General features: G+C 34.9%; 1 protein-coding gene across 4 annotated transcripts in view; it reads right to left on the bottom strand.

Moving 5' to 3' along the window:
• Window positions 1–19,968, bottom strand: part of COBLL1 (cordon-bleu WH2 repeat protein like 1) — a 160,206-nt gene that overhangs the window by 42,426 nt on the left and 97,812 nt on the right. For 3 of the 4 annotated variants that reach the window (XM_082658538.1, XM_082658539.1, XM_082658540.1), the window contains exons 3-5: window positions 6,924–7,125; window positions 4,770–4,998; window positions 3,931–3,969 (exon numbers count right to left, since the gene is read on the bottom strand). In XM_082658538.1, the coding sequence (XP_082514664.1) occupies window positions 3,931–3,969; window positions 4,770–4,998; window positions 6,924–7,125 (470 nt within the window). Of the gene's footprint in view, window positions 1–3,930; window positions 3,970–4,769; window positions 4,999–6,923; window positions 7,126–13,371; window positions 13,412–19,968 lie in introns of all 4 variants that reach the window. The other variant, XM_082658541.1, reaches the window with a different exon arrangement.

Raw genomic sequence — 19,968 nt, 5'->3', positions numbered from 1 at the left:
TGGGCATCATAAGAGTATCTCAATAAATTAAAACATAGCACATATGTTTAATTTCATGAATTCATAATGATACTAAAAAAAAAACCCTGATTCTCACTGTCCATTGTTTTAAAAATTGATTAAGGGAAAGAATCACACTTTTATCCTCTCTTTTCTGCATGAACTCTATCTAGGTAGACAAATAGCTGACATAGGGAAATCTTCTTTTTTAGAAATATCTCAACTGATAATTAAAGGAATATTTGTAACAGATTATATTCATTTTCTAACTCCTAATTAACCAAGACATTGGCACTGATGTTCTCAGCAGCACTATTCACAATATCCAAAAGATGCAAACATCTTAAATGTCCATCAACAGATGAACGGATAAAGATGATGTGGTACATATATACAATGGAATACTACTCGACCATAAAAAGAATGAAACAATGCCATTTGCAGCAACATGGATGGACCTAGAGATTATAATACTAAGTGAAGTAAGTGAGGAAGAAAGAGACAAATACCATATGATATCACTTATATGTGGAATCTAAAATATGACACAAATGAATCCACCTATGAAACAGAAGCAGCCTCACAGACATAGAGAACAGACTTGTGGTTGCTAAGATGGGGGTGGGGAGGGGGAGGGATGGACTGGGAGTTTGGAGTCAGTAGATGCAAACTATTATATATAAAATGGATAAAAAACAAGGTCCTACTGTATAGCACAGGGAACTATATTTAATATCTTGTGATAAACCATAATGGAAAAGAATATAAAAAAGAATGTATGTATACGTATAACTGAATCACTTTGCTGTACAGCAGATATTAACACAACATTGTAAATCAACTACAGTTAAAAAAAAGACATAAGCAAAGATTATTGATGGCTAACATCAAAAAAAGATAACTTGTTACTACAGGTCTGTTAATGGAAATACACAATACCATCCATGAAATATTCTTACCAAAAATATCTTACCCAAATCTGATCAAGTCTCTAAATTTAACAATCAATTTACAGGAAGCAGAGGATAAAGAAACATGTTAAGTGGCACCACAGGATGCAATCAGCAAAATTCTGAATGTGGGAAACACCATAAGACAAATGACCTGGTTTCTTCAACAGATAAGTTGCAAATTTTAAAGAGAGAGAGACACACAGGAGTAGGGATTTATAAATTTTGAAAAGATTTCTCCTATGAAACACATATGGGTTTTATGGTAAACCACAGTATAATTTCAGTGACACTGGAGACAAAGTACTGTATATTGACATTTGTGGGATATATCTGTAGCAGAACTTACAGCTCAATGTAAAGTCTCAAATACATAGCCCTTTCTCAGGAGTAAATGTATAGTCTTTTTATTTAAAGGAAATGTTTAAAAAATTAAATAAATTATGACAAAGTAGGAGTTATTCCATGGAAGCAAACATAGTTAACACCAATAAATACATTAATGCAATTTTCCTCAATAAGACACTAAAGGAGAACTATATTTCACAGATTAAAACTTCATAAATCTGACGCTTCAAATATTAAATAAGCACTATGCATGCTATACAATGCTGACAATGCTAACAATTAATAGTAATAGACATGTGGACAGCACTTCGTGGTTAAAGATTTTTTCACAAGCCTAACTCACTCTTTAGAACAATCCTATGAGGTAGGTGTCACAAGTTATTATTCTGATTTCTTTTTATAAGTTAGGGAATGTAAAGAATTGGAAGTAGATGGTACTATCTCATTACACATCTGAGGCCTTAGTGATGGTGACTAGAAAGTCTGAATAACTTGCACCAAGAAAAACAGACATTAAATAGAACTGAATCCAGTATCCATTTAAAGATGATGTGTAATACCTCTGACTTTTTTTTTTTAAGAAATGCTACTATTTCATTTTAAGATAGACTCCTCCACTAATTGAATGTAGACATACAATTAAATTTAGTTGGAACAGTAAACAGAAAGTTCACATGGTGGTGCAGTACAATAACTATAACCAGAGTACTCATGTAGTTATTTTTGGTAAAGCAATTTCCAGGCATCTGGGCATTCTCTACTCTGGTTCACTCCTAAGTCTTCACCTAAAGCTCACTTTCAGGGATCACTACAAGTCAGAGTTAAACACTAAGACAAGGAGTTGAGCTTACTTAGAAAAGCAACTCAAATACTGTAGTTTCCTATTTCCCAAAGAGAGGCTGTAAATAATTGCACACAAAGTTCTAAGCCTTCTGATAATATCGGACAAAATAAGGAGGCAGGACCATTTACAACATTTGGATTGACTCTGTAGATTTTGACACTGTAAAAGGAGTTTTTTTACGTTTTCCTGTTACAGTCTCTTAAGATTATGTTCACAACATTTAATACTCTGCATAAACCACATACTTTCTTTTAGCTGGAGGGGATATTAGAAATCAATGCATTCAACACCTTCAAACTGAGGCCAACAAGATTATGGAATTTGCTTTCGGTTATGTATGTAGAGACGGGCAAAGTTAGAAGCAAAAGCCAAGTACAAGTAACAGAATGCTGTTGCTGGAAGAACCAGAGGACACTTTTTCCTACCTCTAGATTATTATAGAAGTGGAAGGTGAGATCCACACAAATAAAGCATTTGCCCTATCAGTTTGCCAATGAGCTTGAAAGCTAATGTAGTGTCAGGATTAACATGCCTATCTTCTGATTATTAGCCGGTATATACTTTACAAACATAAGAATTTTCAACTCCTTTGATTAGGCTAGTCTTCATGACAGCCGCTAAAAATAATCACACTATTACTGATGTGGGCTTAATTCTTGGAATTGCGAGGCTCATTGTGTTATAAAAAAAATTGGAAGTGGTAAAGAAAGAAGATTCCAATAATCCAATAATGTATAATGTGTACACTTTATTGTTTTTTTTAGTAGGGGGTAATTATTATAGTAATCAATTATCTGAGCCTATCCATTTTAATGGGGAAACAGATTTCCAGACTTTATTATTAATGGCTAATTTTTAATAAAGCTTTCCTCTATGAAAGTAATACATTTCCATTAAAAAATTCTATAATATAAAGAAAAGAAAGATATATATAAAATAGACCTACTGTATAGCACAGGGAACTCTACTCAATACTCTGTAATGACCTATATGGGAAAAGAATCTAAAAAAGAGTGGATATATGTATAACTTATTCACTTTGCTGTACACCTGAAACTAACACAACCTTGTAAATCAAAAATTTTTAAAAATAAAATAAACTTTAAAAAAAATAAAGAAAAGGAGGATGAAAAAAATTCACTCATAGCCCTACCACCTAAAGGTATCAACTCTTAAATTTTTTTTGTATTTCTTTTCAGAAATTTCATGTAAAAGCTTTTTTTTAAACGTACTGTATTAAACATTTAAAAAGCTTTAAAAGCTGATTTTAGCATAAGCACTTTCCATGTTATTACAAAATATTCACAAACAATTTAATGGTTGCAAACATTTCCTATGATGAATATACCCTTATAATTCTGAATAACTGTTTCAAAAGAAATAATCTGAAACTCTTCCATGGAACCACCAAGTTATCAGTATATGTACACAATAAAGATCGTAGCAACATCATTTTCTGTCTGAGAGTCAAAAATATGTTTTTGTTATTCTTAAGACGATATTAATTTTCAAACAATTATTGAAATGTAATTACTGAAATTAAATTCAGAAATCAAGGTAGGGGGCTTTAAACTATTTTTCAGGAAATAAAACCCAAAGACTTTCTAAATTAAAACCTTTTACAGAATATACATATTAGTAATGATAAGAAAACAGGTAAAATTAGCAGCTTGTTTTCAATTTACCCAATAGAAATAGAGATTTCATATTATAATCTTGTTTTCAATTTACCCAATAGAAATAGAGATTTCATATTATAATCTGTTTCTACTGATTCATGTGTCTTACCTTGGAAAGATGACTTATTGAAGGCAGTAACAGAAGTGGCTACAGAAGGAGGGGGTAAAAGAGGGTAAATTGGCTGAAAAGATAATGTTTGTTCAAGTATAAAACATCACTGAGTTGAAATAGTCATTTATGGATTATTTAAAGCCACAATCTCAGGATAAAGTTTGAAGTTCTCTATACACAGCGGATGTAAGTAATCATTCTTCACTAAACTTTTATTTCTCCTAATAAAACAGATTTGTGTTGAATAAACTTTCATTTACCTATCAGACATCATAGAAACCAACATTATCTAAAATCTCCAAATTTTAATACATTATTTCTATAGATTTACACTCTAAGCTATTCCTATTTAGAAGATTTTTGTAAGTAGACTGATTCATTTTATAAGCCAGTTGATTTTCGGTGCTGAACTTAGAAAAAAATTTGTCAAGAAACTCCCAAATTTGAAAGATAATTAAGACTCAGACAAATCCATGGTGAGTCTATTGTAATTCACACTTCTTTAGAACAACGACTTTACATGTAAACTTTAATTTTCTGTTTAAATCTTAAAACCACAAAGAATTAAGTTAAATTACAGCCCAAATATTCATAGGTAGATGGAAAGGTGTAAGATGTGGATGACAGCTAAGAAAGACGTGTTTTTATTCCAATTTGAATAACTGAACTCAAGTTAAATTTTACTACATTTAGTTTTCTCTTCTTATTGCCAGTGACATGTATTGACTTTACTACAGGATCCATTAACGTGCCATTATGAACTTGAGAACACTTACACATAAACACAAAACATGCACATATATGCACCAAATGAATAACATGAAAAGTCTACTTACCTCTGCTGACATCCATGGCATATAATTCTCTTAGTCCCAGCTCGTTAAGAGATTTTGTCAAGTCGAGGGACTCCTGAGACTGATAGTCCTTCAATAATAGTGTATGTAATGGATCAAACTCACATTTGCTGCATATAACAGGGGCAAGTTCTTCAAGTGGTGCATGTGGGCTAACTCTCACTATCGTCTTCTGCGTTTTCTTAAAATTGATCACTACTCTCACAGTTTTCTGAAACACAGATTAAAGCCAGAGTTATACCATGATTTACTGAAACAAACTTTCTACAATGACATCTAGAACAATGAGATAATCTACAATTATATAGTGGTATGATAAACAGTGTTTTTCTACTTTGTTGTCAAATTTTCTTTTTGATTAATGTTACTTCCTAAATCCAAACCAGATTCTTAGAAATAGTTTGCTTATTAAGTAATATAGATTAAATTCATAACTCTTGTAAAGTATTAAGTAGATTTAAATCCAAAAAGAAACATAAAAGCCTCATATCTAGTCCTACAGATGTTTTTGCTTTATTCCATATAATATTTACTTTATAATTAGCAAACAGGGCTTCCCTGGTGGTGCAGTGGTTGAGAGTCCGCCTGCCGATGGAGGGGACACGGGTTCGTGCCCCGGTCCGGGAAGATCCCACATGCCGCGGAGCGGCTGGGCCCGTGAGCCATGGCCGCTGAGCCTGCGCGTCCGGAGCCTGTGCTCCGCAACAGGAGAGGCCAAAACAGTGAGAGGCCCGCGAACCCCCCCCAAAAACAACAAAAAAAACAACAAAAAAAACAAAATTAGCAAACATACATAATAATAGAATTATATATGTTTTATTCTATTTTTTTTAGTTGAGAAATATTTATCTTTCTAATGGTCAGTTGTCTCAATGAAAAAAACAGGGATATTTTAATTAAGACATTAACATTTTTGAACTTCTCTTATTTGAGGTAAGATAAACGAGTTAATCCATTATAAAGAGCTTAACACAGTGTCTGGCACATTGTAAATTATCAATAAGTAAACAGTAACTATTGTGACTACCTATTGTTGTTGTCACTATTATTATTACTACTTTGGTTAATTTTAATATATTAGTAAAGAATATTATAATAGTCCTCATTTAAATATTTAATACTGCTAATTCAAAATTATTGAGAAGATTTTAAGCATCTCCACATTTTAATGTAACTGAATTAAATTCTATATGTAAATGGAATTTAGAAACGTGACCATCTTAAGTGAAACCTACAGATTGCAGATCTTCAAAGTTTAACATGTATTCATAAAACTAAAATACCATATATAGTCCCATGTTATAGCATAAATAATACTATTTCCATTTAGATAAGTAGCATGTATATCTTGCTAGAAAATAGCCCAATATCCTGGTGAATATTTAATATTCATATTTTATAGAAAGCAAATGTTTTAGTATTGTCCAAAAAAGTTAATTTTTTGAAGAAAATATGAGAATGTATTACTCAAGTCATATGTAAATGAACTACTAATTTAATATGTAAACCTTTATATATTTTGTGAAGTTAAAAATGGTTAATATCATTCCTAATGAAAGAGTATTTCTAGAAACCCATAAACTTCTACCCCTGTTGCTTACAGAAAAAGAACAATTTTATAAATAAAGGAGAATTGATGATATTAGAATCACTGTGGTTAAAAATTTATGCTTAAAATTCATACATCACAGAAAACTGAGCCATCATGTAGCTCAAATTAACAATAATTTAAATAAATTACAACTACGGCTTACCAAGTACAGAGAAGCCAAAAAATTATTTTAATAAATTCTTAAAGGAATTTGTATTAAAAGAGTATAAAACCTTTTTTTAATATAAACTTTTTAAAAGAGTAGCTTAAAATATAGTCATAATTGTCAGATTCTGATACTATCATATAGATCACTTTAGAGCCTCTAAAATCTGAAGTATTCCCCAAATTCTAGTTAATCCAAGGATAAACAACTAAGTGAATTGTAAACAAAGTAGCCCAGGAAAACACAATAGCCATGTTTACGTCGAATCTGACCAGGAAAGGCAATTTTGTTTCATTTGCAATGAGCTGCAGATAATGACTAAAAAAATCAACTTAGTATTTTAGCTGTAAGACACCAAAATTTACAGTGAAAATCTTACCTCTGGTATTATAGGTGTAGGTTTTTTCTTATCCAAAATTTTTGGCTTTAAAATTACTTTTTCTACCTCCAACATTCCTATTGGTGTGTTTGGCTTAAATTTAATGGGGTTCTTTTCAGCTGACAGCAGATCAATTGTGTGACTTGATGGATTTAAGTGATACTGTGCACAGAGGAATATCAACAAATCCATCATAGGTTTACTGTAAAACAAGAGTAATGCTGATCATAGAACAATTTCATTAACTGTTACATTTATTGTTTCAAGCATTTTTCCTAGGGCCTCTTGTCCTCAGTAGATAAAACAAGGCTGCAAAATACTATTTGTGAAAGCAGCTTAAAAATCTAACTACAAGATATTTAAGCAGACAAAATTATAATAGTTTAAAACTTCTGAATAGTATTCAAGAGAGCTTGGATCCTTGTGTTGGTTTAAAAATTTTGTATATTTTATCTGCCAACTTGTCTTCATATCATAGATTTCAGTAGAAGGGAAAGCCCTTCCTTATCCGATGCTCCTTTACAATGTCATTTGGAATATGAGCAATCTTTAGCTTATAAACTGGTTCTCATAAGCATAAAGTATTCTCACCCTTTGGGCTTTGGAAAGCATAGAAAGAATCTACACGAGGAAGCCCACAAATCCTAAAGAAGAGTGTCGTATAGATTTCTTAATTCATTCAAACAGCATTTAATATTTTCTAGGCACTGGAGACACGGTACAACTGTTATGGCATACCTTCTCTCATAGATCTAATACTCTGCTAGATGGACTAGACCAAATGTCAGCAAACTACAGTCTGCAGGTCAAAGTGGGCCCACAGCCTGTTTTTTGTAAATAAAGGTTTACTGGCACACAGCTGTGCTCATTTGTTTACATAATATCTAGGGCTACTTTTGTGTTACAACGGCAGATTTGAGTAGATGTGACTGAAACTTTACGGCCCACAAAACCTAATATTTTTACTATCTGGGTCTTGACAGAAAAAGTTTATGGACTCTTGTGCTAGACAATGAAAAAATAACCAAGTAAATGTATGAGATAATTTTAAATAGTGATTAAGTGTTAAACACTAATGGTAATACATAACCTATCTCTATAGGGAATTGTTAATCCAACCTGAGATTCAGAGACACTTAATTTTTTGCTTCCCTTTCCACAGACTCCAACTGTTGACACAGACTTTTGTTTCCATTCACAGCATCAACAGAACAGTGTGGTCTCCAATTCTTTTTCTTTTCTTTTTTTTTAACATCTTTATTGTAGTATAATTGCTTTACAATGGGGTGTTAGTTTCTGCTCCAATTCTTTCTTAACTGTCAGCCTTTAAGGAAAGCATGCCAAAAAATCTTTTGTATTATGTGCTTTCCTCAAACATCTGGAGATCCTAAGCTATTAGATTGTATTTAAGACGGAGGCACTAAAACACTGTGTAAAAGTCCTATTTTCATGAACTGAGGTATATAGGTTGATGGGCTTCATTTGAGGGTAATCAGGCGGCCAGCTATTTTTTTTTTCCAATGGGAGGTATAACTATCAATAAAAAATAATTCTCCAATTTCTTGAGTAGATATATGAACCCAGCTACCAGTTTTTTAGAAAGTTGACAGGGAAATGAGGCTAAAAATCTCACTGTTCAGCATGCTATTTTTAATTTAGTAATCTGTTTTCATATGCACCTCATTCCCAGTCTCCTAAGTGGAACTCCCAGGTAGGTAGCCTCTCTGGTTCAACATTCAGACAGGCAGTGTCCTGCTGGGGAAGGATTAGTTGTCTGGCACTGTGTGGTCTTGAGGTCAAACACTTTATATAGATTTTCAAACCATCCCCTGGATTCAGACCCTACCTCACCCTCACCTTCTACGGTCGTTGCCCATTCTTAAGCCATTCCAGTTGATTTGGGAAAAAGAGGTATGTTTCATAAGAGTACACTCACCTCCCTTCTCTCTCCCACATACAAGTTGTACCCATTATACATACACCAAGAAAAATAAATAAATAAAAGACTAAGTCCCTCAGTAAAAAAAATGTTCTCTGGAATATGTTTCAATACCCAAAATACATTTCCCATATCTTTATTAAATGCTTGCACAGTAATATTTAGGAGTTTTATGTCCTTCTCTTGAGCTATCTAGTATGTTCATACATAAATTTTCTATAATTTCCCAAATTTTGGCTTTGGATAGTACATATTTAATTTCATTGAGAGAAAAACTAGCATAATGGTATTGTTGAAGCTCATTTTTTCGTAACATAGTACGCTATGATAGCAATTTGATTCCCCGTACCGATTCTAGATTTGGAAAATGGTACTTCTTTCCCTGATAGTAAATAAACTTAAGAAGGATTAGGTAATGCCTAGAAAAATACAATATAATTACAAATACAGTTAAGCTGGAAGAGGAGAGAATTTTCACTGCCAACTAAATGGAGAGCTGTCCACTGTGGTCTACGAGTAAATGGTGCTACGTTCAGATTATATTTCTCTTTCTCTCTATATATAAATGTGCCAACTAATTCATGGAAAAAGTCTAAACTTTACACTTCAAACATCTTTTACTTTCTTAAATGTACAGTTCTTTAGAGTCTCTGCCGGAAATATACACTAAAAGTTAACAAGACAAAAATAGTGATTAGTTTAAAGTTTTGTTTTGTTAATCCCTATTTTTGTGCTACAATTTTTTCATCCCTTTATGTACAAACATATAAACCTTTAAGGAAAAAGATACTTAAAAAATTTTTAAAGATAATAACAATTTGACACCCTTATTTAAACCTTCTGATATGCCTTAATGAATTACTGTATTTCTATCTGTGATATATAAATTTTCTAATTTAATAAAGGTGATGGATAATGGGCCAAGAATATTATAATTATGGCCTATTCCTTTAGTCAATATGGTCATCTATAATCTTTGCACACTATAGTATATATAGTATACTATACTATACTTTTTTTGTAGCCAAAACGTTGCATGCTGACTAGAACCTTTGAACTCACTGCCTAAATGTCTTCTAATAAACGACTCTTGGAAAGGCAAGTAAAAGTTACAGATCTTCTTTATAACCTTATTCTCTCATTCTATAATTACAGGTTCAACTTTTTATTCAATAATTCCAGAAGCCAATTTTGTCTGGAAAATATTCCTATTCCCAGGCAGATAAATGCAAAAGACCAGAAAGTTCTCTAACAGACAAAAATACAGATGGGGACTTAATACTGCCTATGATAATGATATTTCAAATTTCTGGGGAAAGAACTGAACGTTCAGTAACTGGTATTGGGAAAAATCTGATGGAAAAAAAAGCTATGTATCTACCTTATTCCTTACACTAAAGTAAGCCCAAGAAGACCAGCTATATAAATATGAGAATATAATTCTGGGCAGGGGGAAGCAGGGGAACCAAAAAGAAATCCATCTTCATGTAGTTTATGTTCTAGGGCAGGGCTGTCCAACAGAACTTTCTGCAATGAGAGAAATGCTCTGTATCTGTCCTGTCCAATACTGTGGCCACTCACTGCATGTAGCTACTGAGCATCTGAAATACATTGAGCTAGTGGACTAACAAACTGAATTTTTCATTTCACTTAAATTTAAATAGTTTAAACACACATGTGGTGAGTGGCCACTGTATTGGACAGAGTAGCTCTAGTGCACTGATTCTCCAGTGTGATTCACAAATCAGCAGCATCAGTGTTGCTGGGAACTTGTTAGAATTGCAAATTCTCAAGCCCCAGTCCAGATCATTGAATCGGAGACTCTGGGGTTGAGGCACGGGAATACGTGCTTTGACAAGCACTCCAGCTGATTCTGACACATACTATAGTTTTCAAACCAGTGATCTGGAGAGAAGAGGATAAAGAAACAAGTAAATTATATAGTATACCAGATAATGATAAATGCCATGATGAAAGTAAGATAAGGAAGGAGATTAGAAAATGTCCTAACTGAAAAAATGACATTGGAAAAGAGACCTGAATGGAATGGGATACTGGGGAAAGAGTGTTCCAGGCATAGTTGACAAGTGCAAAGGCCCTGAGGCAGCAGTGTGCTCCACATGTTTAAAGAAAAACAGAAACCAGCCTGCTGGGGTAAAAACAGTAGACATGATATTAGAGTGATTTTCTTATAGATCTGGAAGGCCTGGTGAAGACTTGGGATTTTATGAAGTGAGGTAGAAAACCACAAAAGGGTTCTGAGCAGTGATGGGATCTATTTTACATTTTTAAAGGATAATATTCTGATTGCTGTATTCACAGTAGCCTGAGGTTACAAAGCTATTGCAAAAATTTAGGTGAGAGAAGGTGATAGCTTAGACTAGTCAGGTTCCAGATATATTTCATAAGGAGGTGATAGGATTAAATCGAATGCGGGAAGAAAAGGGTAAGATGACACAAGAGACAGAAAGAGGAGCCAGCCAATGGGAAGAGGCCAGGATTGCAGGGACACTACCAAGTGGCAGCGTTGCTAAAAGGACTCCATAGAAGGCCTAAAATGCTCATTTAAGTTATTTGGTATGTGATATACTTACTAACCTCTCCCTGGTGACCCGCAAACCATTGCTATGGTCCTGGTAGCTTTGAGAGGGGTTAAATCAAGGAGAGAAAGGACATTTCAAAAAGTAGAGACTGGAAAATAAGAATCCAAAAAAAGGATATAAAGTCCAAGCCAGAGGTGGCGCCAAGAACATAAACCCTTGGGAATTTACAATAATATTATAAAGGGTATTTATGGAACAGGGTTCAGGCCAATCTTCCAGAGACCTCAAAGAGCAGAATGACCTAAAGATGTTATCTGGGTTCCATTTATACCTAGATGTGAACTCCTCTCTAGCAGGACCACCTCTTAGCAGACTTTCTTCCCAGGACCTGATACAATGTAGGTCAGGGTCATTGAATGTGAATTTATAGGAACCAATGATTATTTATCTCTTAGGTAATTTTGCTTAAATATCCATGAGTTCAAACACATAGCAGATAATATGCATTTGAGATTTCTGTTCAGTGTCTGATGCATAAAAAGATGAAATTGTTGAAAGGAGATTCACATGCTTTAAAAAAAACCCACATAGGTGAGAAAGCTGTTTTGCTTTTTGTTTTTTAACAAACTTGACTAGTAGCACTGTTGTGTCTAAAGCCAGTGCATCTTTACACAGAAGTGGGATATAAGCATTAAGTTGGGCTAAGACCTTATCCGAAAACAGCCTCAGACCAGTTCAATTGCTTGAAATATTTAATTGAAAGCTCAGCATTTGGCACCAAAAGCACAGAAGAGATGACCCTGACCTTGCGGATTCTGAGGGTGGGAATTACTGACTGGCTCTACCATAAAGGAGCTGTAACACTATAAAGGCAGGACATTAACTTTTAAGCAGGCCCTGCACGCAATGGGGCTGCTTTTGGGGATTAACTAGTCACAAAGTGCTCCCACAGAATACGAAACCATCTCTTGAGTGTAGTTTAGAATTATCCACCTGAATGCCAAGTTACTTCTACCAAAAACAGCAATTTTGGTTTGAGGATAATTATCCTAAGCTGATGCACCTAACAGCAGTTGGTAAAAAGGTTTAAGCACGTGATCACCACAGGAAGGATGCTTGTTCTCCTGTTTGCTAAGGTAGGAGCACATGCCAGCAGTCTACCTGCAGCCCGAGCCAGATAATTAAAAGTTGAAAAGGATTGGCTGAATTTGTTCATTACTTCCTCATTCAAATAAGAAACAGTCTTTTCTTCCTCTCTACTACCACATTACTTTCAATTCTGGTTTATTATTTAAGAGTCTGCTTTGCATTATTTACAGATTTTTTTCTCTTATGACTGCCTAGAGGGCCGATTTAAAAAAAAAAAAAAACTCTTTAGAAACTCTTCTTTGAAATGGAAGAAATCCCTATGAGATTTCCCACTCCTTATAGAAACAAACGATCCCTTGCATTAACTTCATACCTATTATCTCATTTGAGCTCACAACCACCACAAAAGCTACTCCCACTTTACGAATGAAAAAATTGTCGTTAGAGAAGTTACATAAACAGATTATGAGAAGCATAAATAGAATTAGGGTGCAGTCAGGATCAAAATGTCCTGACTCCTAATCCAGCCACATTTTAGCCTCATGATCCCATGAATCAGGATTCAGGAGAGGGTGGATGGTTTGCAACAGGCTATCTGCTATCTGCTGCAGTTTTACTTCATAGATTGATGGCATCACAAAATTACCCCCTAAAATCCTCCAGTGACCCTTCCTGCATTCATGACACACATTAAGGGTAATCTTGTCCTAGTTTTACTACCTGCTAGATAAGAAAAGACTTCCCATTTTTGTGTTTTTAAGATCCACTTGGATATCAAAAATGAAAGTCATGATTCGCCAAAGAGCTTTCAGATCAGCTCCAACAACTATGTAGGTGAATTTCCAAACCCTAGAGGTGCTTAAACAAAGTCACTTACCAATAGGGTTGCAATGAAATTTATCATCCAATCTGGACACCTGAGATCGAAAGAGGGGCACTATTAGTAATTACTCTGGGATAATAGGTACAAACAGGGACTGTCATAGGAAAACGAAGATGATGATGATAAGTCTTTTCTATGACTAGATGGATTTCAAGCATGTGATAAGGGGTTGAACCCGAATGAGTAAGATTCTGCCTTAGCATGATTCTTTAAATCTACCCCAGTATCTAATAAGGTATTTTACCCATTCTCGATACATGCTCAAAACTGAGTTGAGTTGAATTGGTTCCAGCTGTCCCTTACAAATGCATACCAACAACCCAATTAAACTTACCAATAACAGTATAGGAACTTTTAAAACATTTTCCATTGTTACTGATGTTTATTTATCTTAAGCTAACCCACCTCGTTTAGTAATGAGTTCAGGAATGAAGCTAACCCACCTAATTCGGAATGAGTTCAGGAATGCTAACTATGCTTGTGTGCATGAGATGAAGTGGATCAGGGAGATAAAACAAATAAACCTAATCTCAAAGTTGAGCGTGCTTACTGAATTATGCAATAGGAAACATTTTGAAGAAAGTAACACACAATTTAAATTTGAAGACAATAATAGATCAGGGTAGTATTAAATTGATAAAAGGTCATATCAAATACTAGAAACAGATATTTCTCAAAGCAAAAAAAAAAAGTTGAAATTCTCCACTTTAAACTCTCCTTGATCATTTATTTTGGATATTATATTTGAATCTAATTATAAACAATTACCTTTATAAAAACTGTGATTTAGGAACATACCTATTAAACATACATACATACCCCTTATAAAAAGAGAAATACCACAAATATATCTCACTGCAATTGGGACAACTCAAATATGGGCAAAGGATAAGATAAAATGTTATTGACATGAAAGTTAGAAATTATTAACTGAAAAAAAAGGCAAGTTACAAGATAGCATGTACAGTATGATGTCATATTGGCAAAAGAGGAAAAGGTTCCTATATAGGTATATGTGTAGATACACAATTGTGAGTGTGTGTGGTGTATGTCTATGTATATGTCTGTGTGAGTAAAAGGTTATATACCACAATGTTAGTAACTGTAATCTTTCTCCTTAATAATGACATGGTGTTTTAAGTATTTTTTCTGGCTTATCTGTCTTTTCCTACTTTCTGTAAGGCCCAACCATTGCATTTATAGTCATAAAAAATTAAAAGTAAAATTAGAAGGGTCATTGTTATAAGGTGTAGATGCCAGGGAAGGAAAGGGATGAGGGTGGCCCTCCTAGGACTTGGAGGGCATTTGTTAGTATTCTGTCACTGTTTCTCAAACCAGGAGAGCGATCAGCCAACAGAGGCTTACGTGCTGCCTGGCTCAGGGCAGTGGGGGAGTGCCAAAGCCTGGAGTACAGGATTCCAACTAGGGAGAAACTCAGGCAGGACTGTTACACTTAAATAACTTAACAGCTAAAATTCCAACTTTTATTTTAAGCAGGTACAATTGAAAAAGTATCTAAACCAAAATTTAAAGCATCCTTATGGAGTTCAATGTGATTATGCCATGCAACAGATTTTTAGCAGTATGTTTTTGAAATCTATTACCCTATTATATGATGTATTCATCACACATCTGTCATTTGACATTTTTCAATAAATATAAGAATGATACGAAATTCTGAAACTCTTCTGCAATCCATACCGTTCGTTGTATTACTGGTGTTTTTTGTTTTTTTTTTTTTGGAGAGGGGTGAGTTAAAATTGACCCACATTGATCCAGTAATTTCTTGTTGTTTTTCATAGTCTACTTTTTTCCAATAGATGGCACTGTAGTCCATGTAAAACTCTCCTGAGCTAGTTCTCTGACCCACCCAGTGCCCTTCAAAACTCTGGTCTTAAAGGCCAGAGATGTGAGGTGACTTGCTTGACATCACATAGCAAGTTATGTAATAAACCGTAGAGCCTGAGATTTCTAACTTCAAGTTCTATGCTTTCTTTGTGTTTTCATTCCTGGTATTCTAAGATTTGCTCATATCAAAGCAAATTCCTATTTATGGTATTCAGGTCATAAAATATCGTAAGTAACAGGAGAGAGGGGATGCTAATATATCCATAGAATGCTCTCCCTATAGGCTAACAAAGAGGGTTAATGTCAATCTTTTATCAAATTCCCAAATGAAAACTGCTTTTAAAGTGTCCCCAGAGAAAGAGGAAAAAGGAAAAATACTTATTCAGTGAGAATGACACCTGACTATAAGGTAAGGACCTACAGTGATGTACAAACATACCTACATACTTCCTTTTTCTCTGTAGTGTCTATGCCAGTTTAGCCTATAAACTCATTTTCATTAAAAATTAACTTTTCCCAAGTACTGGTAGACACTACCACTTATGCTATTGCATAGTGTGGTACTTTCTGAGGAGCACAGCCCCTAGGCAGCTTGCCTCTAACAGTACTATTCTTTAATGCTCACTTTTAATAAGGCACAGAGCTGCTTTGCCTGGTGAAAAAAGTTGTTTACTTGACCAGCACACAGATACAAACACACACACACACACACACACACACACAGATATATATACACATATACCTGTACTTCTTCCTTCAATCCAATCATTCGTAATAACAGGACACACAGAAATGCCCAAGAGTTTTCAGGCTGCCACTCAGCCATCTTCAATGTAAGTCAAGGATCCCAAAGGCAAGATAACAGACATCGGGTGACTTTTGGTCACTAAAGAGGCAATATCACTAAGCTCTGGTACCAAAAGATTGGTAAGCCTGCAGAAGGCTCCTAACCTGATTCAGGATAACAAGTTTTTAGTTTGCCCCTGAGCATAAAGTCTATTACCACCTCCAATCTTATTGTGTTCCTTAATCCGAACAAGCTCTTTGGTGAAAAATCAATGTACAAACAAGTGCATTCTTCTGAAAATAATGCTGTATGTTACATTCTTGAAAATGAAACATTCTGAGCATATCTCTGCATGAATTGTATAAGAAGAGAGGGGAGGGCTTCCCTGGTGGCGCAGTGGTTGAGAGTCTGCCTGCCAATGCAGGGGACACGGGTTCGAGCTCTGGTCCGGGAAGATCTCACATGCCACGGAGCAACTGGGCCCGTGAGCCACAACTACCGACCGAGCCTGCGCGTCTGGAGCCTGTGCTCCGCAGCAAGAGTGGCCGTGACAGTGAGAGGCCCGTGCACGGCGATGAAGAGTGGCCCCCACTTGCCACAACTAGAGAAAGCCCTCGCACAGAAACGAAGACCCAACACAGCCAAAAATAAATTAATTAATTAAAAAAAAAAAAAAAAAGAAGAGAGGGGATCTTTTTAAAAATCTTTCCCAAGAATACATTTTGAGAAGCAAAACTTTTCTGAACAGTTAAATGAAGCATATGATAAGTTTCTAAATATTTATTTCAGGCTCATATTGATATTATTCTCCAAAGGAGATATATATATAATACTATCAAAATAAATATAAGATACAAAGAATATTTAGACAAATTAAGAAGAGATGGTCTCAAAAAATTAAATTAGAGATCCTTCACAGTAACATATGGAACTCTGATTTAGCTAAGAAAACCTTATGCCCTTAAACTTATTTAAAATGATTCTTCTGTAGTCCCCCACTAAATTCCTGTATCATGTTGTTGAAAATTTTCCTATTCCATTTATGGTAACAAAGCCCAGAAGAAATTTAAGTTATCTATATCATGGGTCTTCACATAGGTAGCTAACATTTTTCAGAAATAGAATAAATTTTTCTATTTGTACATTTTTGTTTTTGTTGTTATTGTTAAACGTTGGTTTTTGTTTTTGTTTTTTTAAATAACGGGGCAGCAGTTGCTGCAACCTTCAAGATACCCCAAATCACACTCTTAAGATATCCTGAACCACCTCCTAAAATATCTGGAATCACTCCTGAGATATCCAGAATCACACTCCTGAAATATTCCGAATCACACAACCACTTGTAATTATAAACATTTAATATTAAAAAAAATTAGTCATAGTGTCTACAACTTGAGTCATTCCTGAGTGATAAAACTATTAGGAACAAAGTCTCAAAATCAAATCCCCTAGTAAAAACACTGATATAAAACAAATTCTACTCTCAGAAAAGTTTTTCAGCCCCAAAATTTAAAGTTTTGTTTAAATTTTTCAAACAAAATTTAAAAAGCAATCAGAATTTGGGGCATTCTTGCCTTATTCTCTACCTGAGGAAATATATTTAAGAGATTCTGGGAAAGCTACTGGGACCCATCCAAATGCCTCTTCAAGACACACCATTTAAGTTGCTACCTCCATCAACATATAAGATTTAGGGAGACAATATGCTGAATTTACTAAATGGTAAATACTACATTGCAAGAAACTGTAAAAAAAAAAAAAGGAGAAAGAAAGAAAAAAGAAACTGTGCTAAGCACCAAGAAGAAAAGTCATGATACCTGCATGGATCTTATGGTTTATTTAAGAAGATAAGATACACATAGAAATTATAGCATAGGACAATGTATGATTGTCCTATCAATGGTATAAAGTGTCAGAAGAGTTTGGAAGTCAGAGGTAATAGTTCATTCTGGGGAGATCAGGGAGCCTTTAAATCAAAACTGTCACTTGAGCTACATTAACTGGATAAAATGTGGCTGGTAAGGTACTCAAGATGGAATGGCTTTCCAAAAAAAGCGTGGAGGTGGAAAAAGTAGAGTATCTGTAGAATCAGAGTCATGCGGCTGAAGCTTAAGCTATTTAAAGGGGAGTAGTGAAGGAAAGACTGCTTAACTCCAGAGGAAAAGAGAAGAAGGTGGCCCAGTGTCCAGGCTTGTTAGCTTGGACTTCCTTACTTTGTTGAATTGCCATCCCTACAGTCTTTTATCAAAGCGAGTGCCACAAACAGAGGGATGTTTTAGTCAGATTAACCTGAGGGTGGGGAATGAAAGGAGAGCGCCCAGGGTTAAGGAAAACAGTTCTCAGAAGAGAATGGTGGAAGTCACTATGTGCCAGGCACTGATAAGTATTTCATTTAATCCCAACAACAATTCAGTTATAAAACATTTTTTATAGATAAGAAAACTGAAGCAATTCAACAACAGTTGGTGGCCCAGAAACAAAAAGCTGACTGATGGAAAATTACTCCAGTTTAGGAACCTGGAAGGCAAACATGCTGGAAGGTCAAAAGGATGGGGAAAATCTAGGGTCCTTGTAAGTACAAATGTGGTAGAAATGACTGATGCAGAATCCAGGTCAAATATGAAGAAAAATGCAGCAACAGGAAGAGAAATCATCAATTAGACTTCATAAGGAGGATGAAGAACAAATCCAATTAAGAAAGAGAAAGTGGATAAGCTAGACTCAAAAAAGTTGTGTCAAAGAGAGAACCTAAGATCTCAGTATTGGATCAGCTTCAAAGTGGTAAGATACCACGGTCCAGGTGGACAGGGGATGTACACTATGGATGTATTTTCCCAGAGTCAAGGAAACAGAAGAAAAGTTAGCTCAGGGTAGCATGTGGAAAAGTTTAAAGTAATTATGATGGGTGACAGGATAGAGGGGAAACCCGTGATTCTAATACTGAAGTCCCTGAGGTTTAAAAACAAACAAACAAACAAAAGAACCCAGAAGGCTGATAGTAGAGAAGATGGCAATATAAACAGATGACTGGTATATTCAAGATGAAATTTTGAGGAGTACTGATAATGAAACCATTGTTACCTGTCAGCATCAGTGAAGAACAAGGAAAAACTACTGACTTTTAAAAAAAATTACCTTGAATTCAGGGAACATAAGAGGAATTGCCTTTATTACCCCAGCCACATCCATTACCATTATTATTTTAAAACCAGGGTAATGGTGTGATTTCAAGGATTGAAGATGATGCGATGGCCACTGTGTCTAACTTACAAGATGCCTTCCCCCCTCAGAAGAGGCAAAACCCACCTGCATCTAAGGTGGACACCCACCAAGGTCAGTCACAGGGCTCTCAACCTCCTAAATATGGTTCAATGGGTCATCTCCAAAACTACTTCCAATACCAAATAAATGGCAAAGTGCAACTGACTTAAATTTAATGAGAATTTAATACACAATACTATGTATTGTTTGCTAATGCTGAACTTTTTTATTTTCATGAACTTTCAATAATTCATAAAGTTGTACATAATCTTAAGAATAAATCTCAAGATTAAGGTTATCTTGAATAAATTTCATCTAGGTAAAACCACATTGCAAAAATGCAGTACTCAATATGTTGCCTGCTTATTCTTTCGTTCTACACACACATATATACATACACATACACATGCAATACTAAGGTCAAAATAGCTTAAATTTCTAAATCAGGACTCTGGATAACAAACGGGTAGTTGAAGGTGAAAGGTGGAACAAGACCCAGTGTACAATTTATGTAACTTTCCACTTGAAAATGAAATGGAAAATTACACTTGGCTTTATTCCATTTTTCCAATTTTTATTCAGGTATTAAAAATATCAGTCTCCTGGGCTTCCCTGGTGGCGCAGTGGTTGAGAGTCCGCCTGCCGATGCAGGGGACACGGGTTCGTGCCCCGGTCCGGGAAGAACCCACATGCCA

The sequence above is a fragment of the Grampus griseus genome (assembly GCF_964374135.1).
Source record: "Grampus griseus genome assembly, chromosome: 7".
In the NCBI taxonomy this organism is placed as follows: Eukaryota; Metazoa; Chordata; class Mammalia; order Artiodactyla; family Delphinidae; genus Grampus; species Grampus griseus.
Note: the sequence above shows the minus strand (reverse complement) of the source record. Positions and strands in the feature narration are given on the sequence as shown.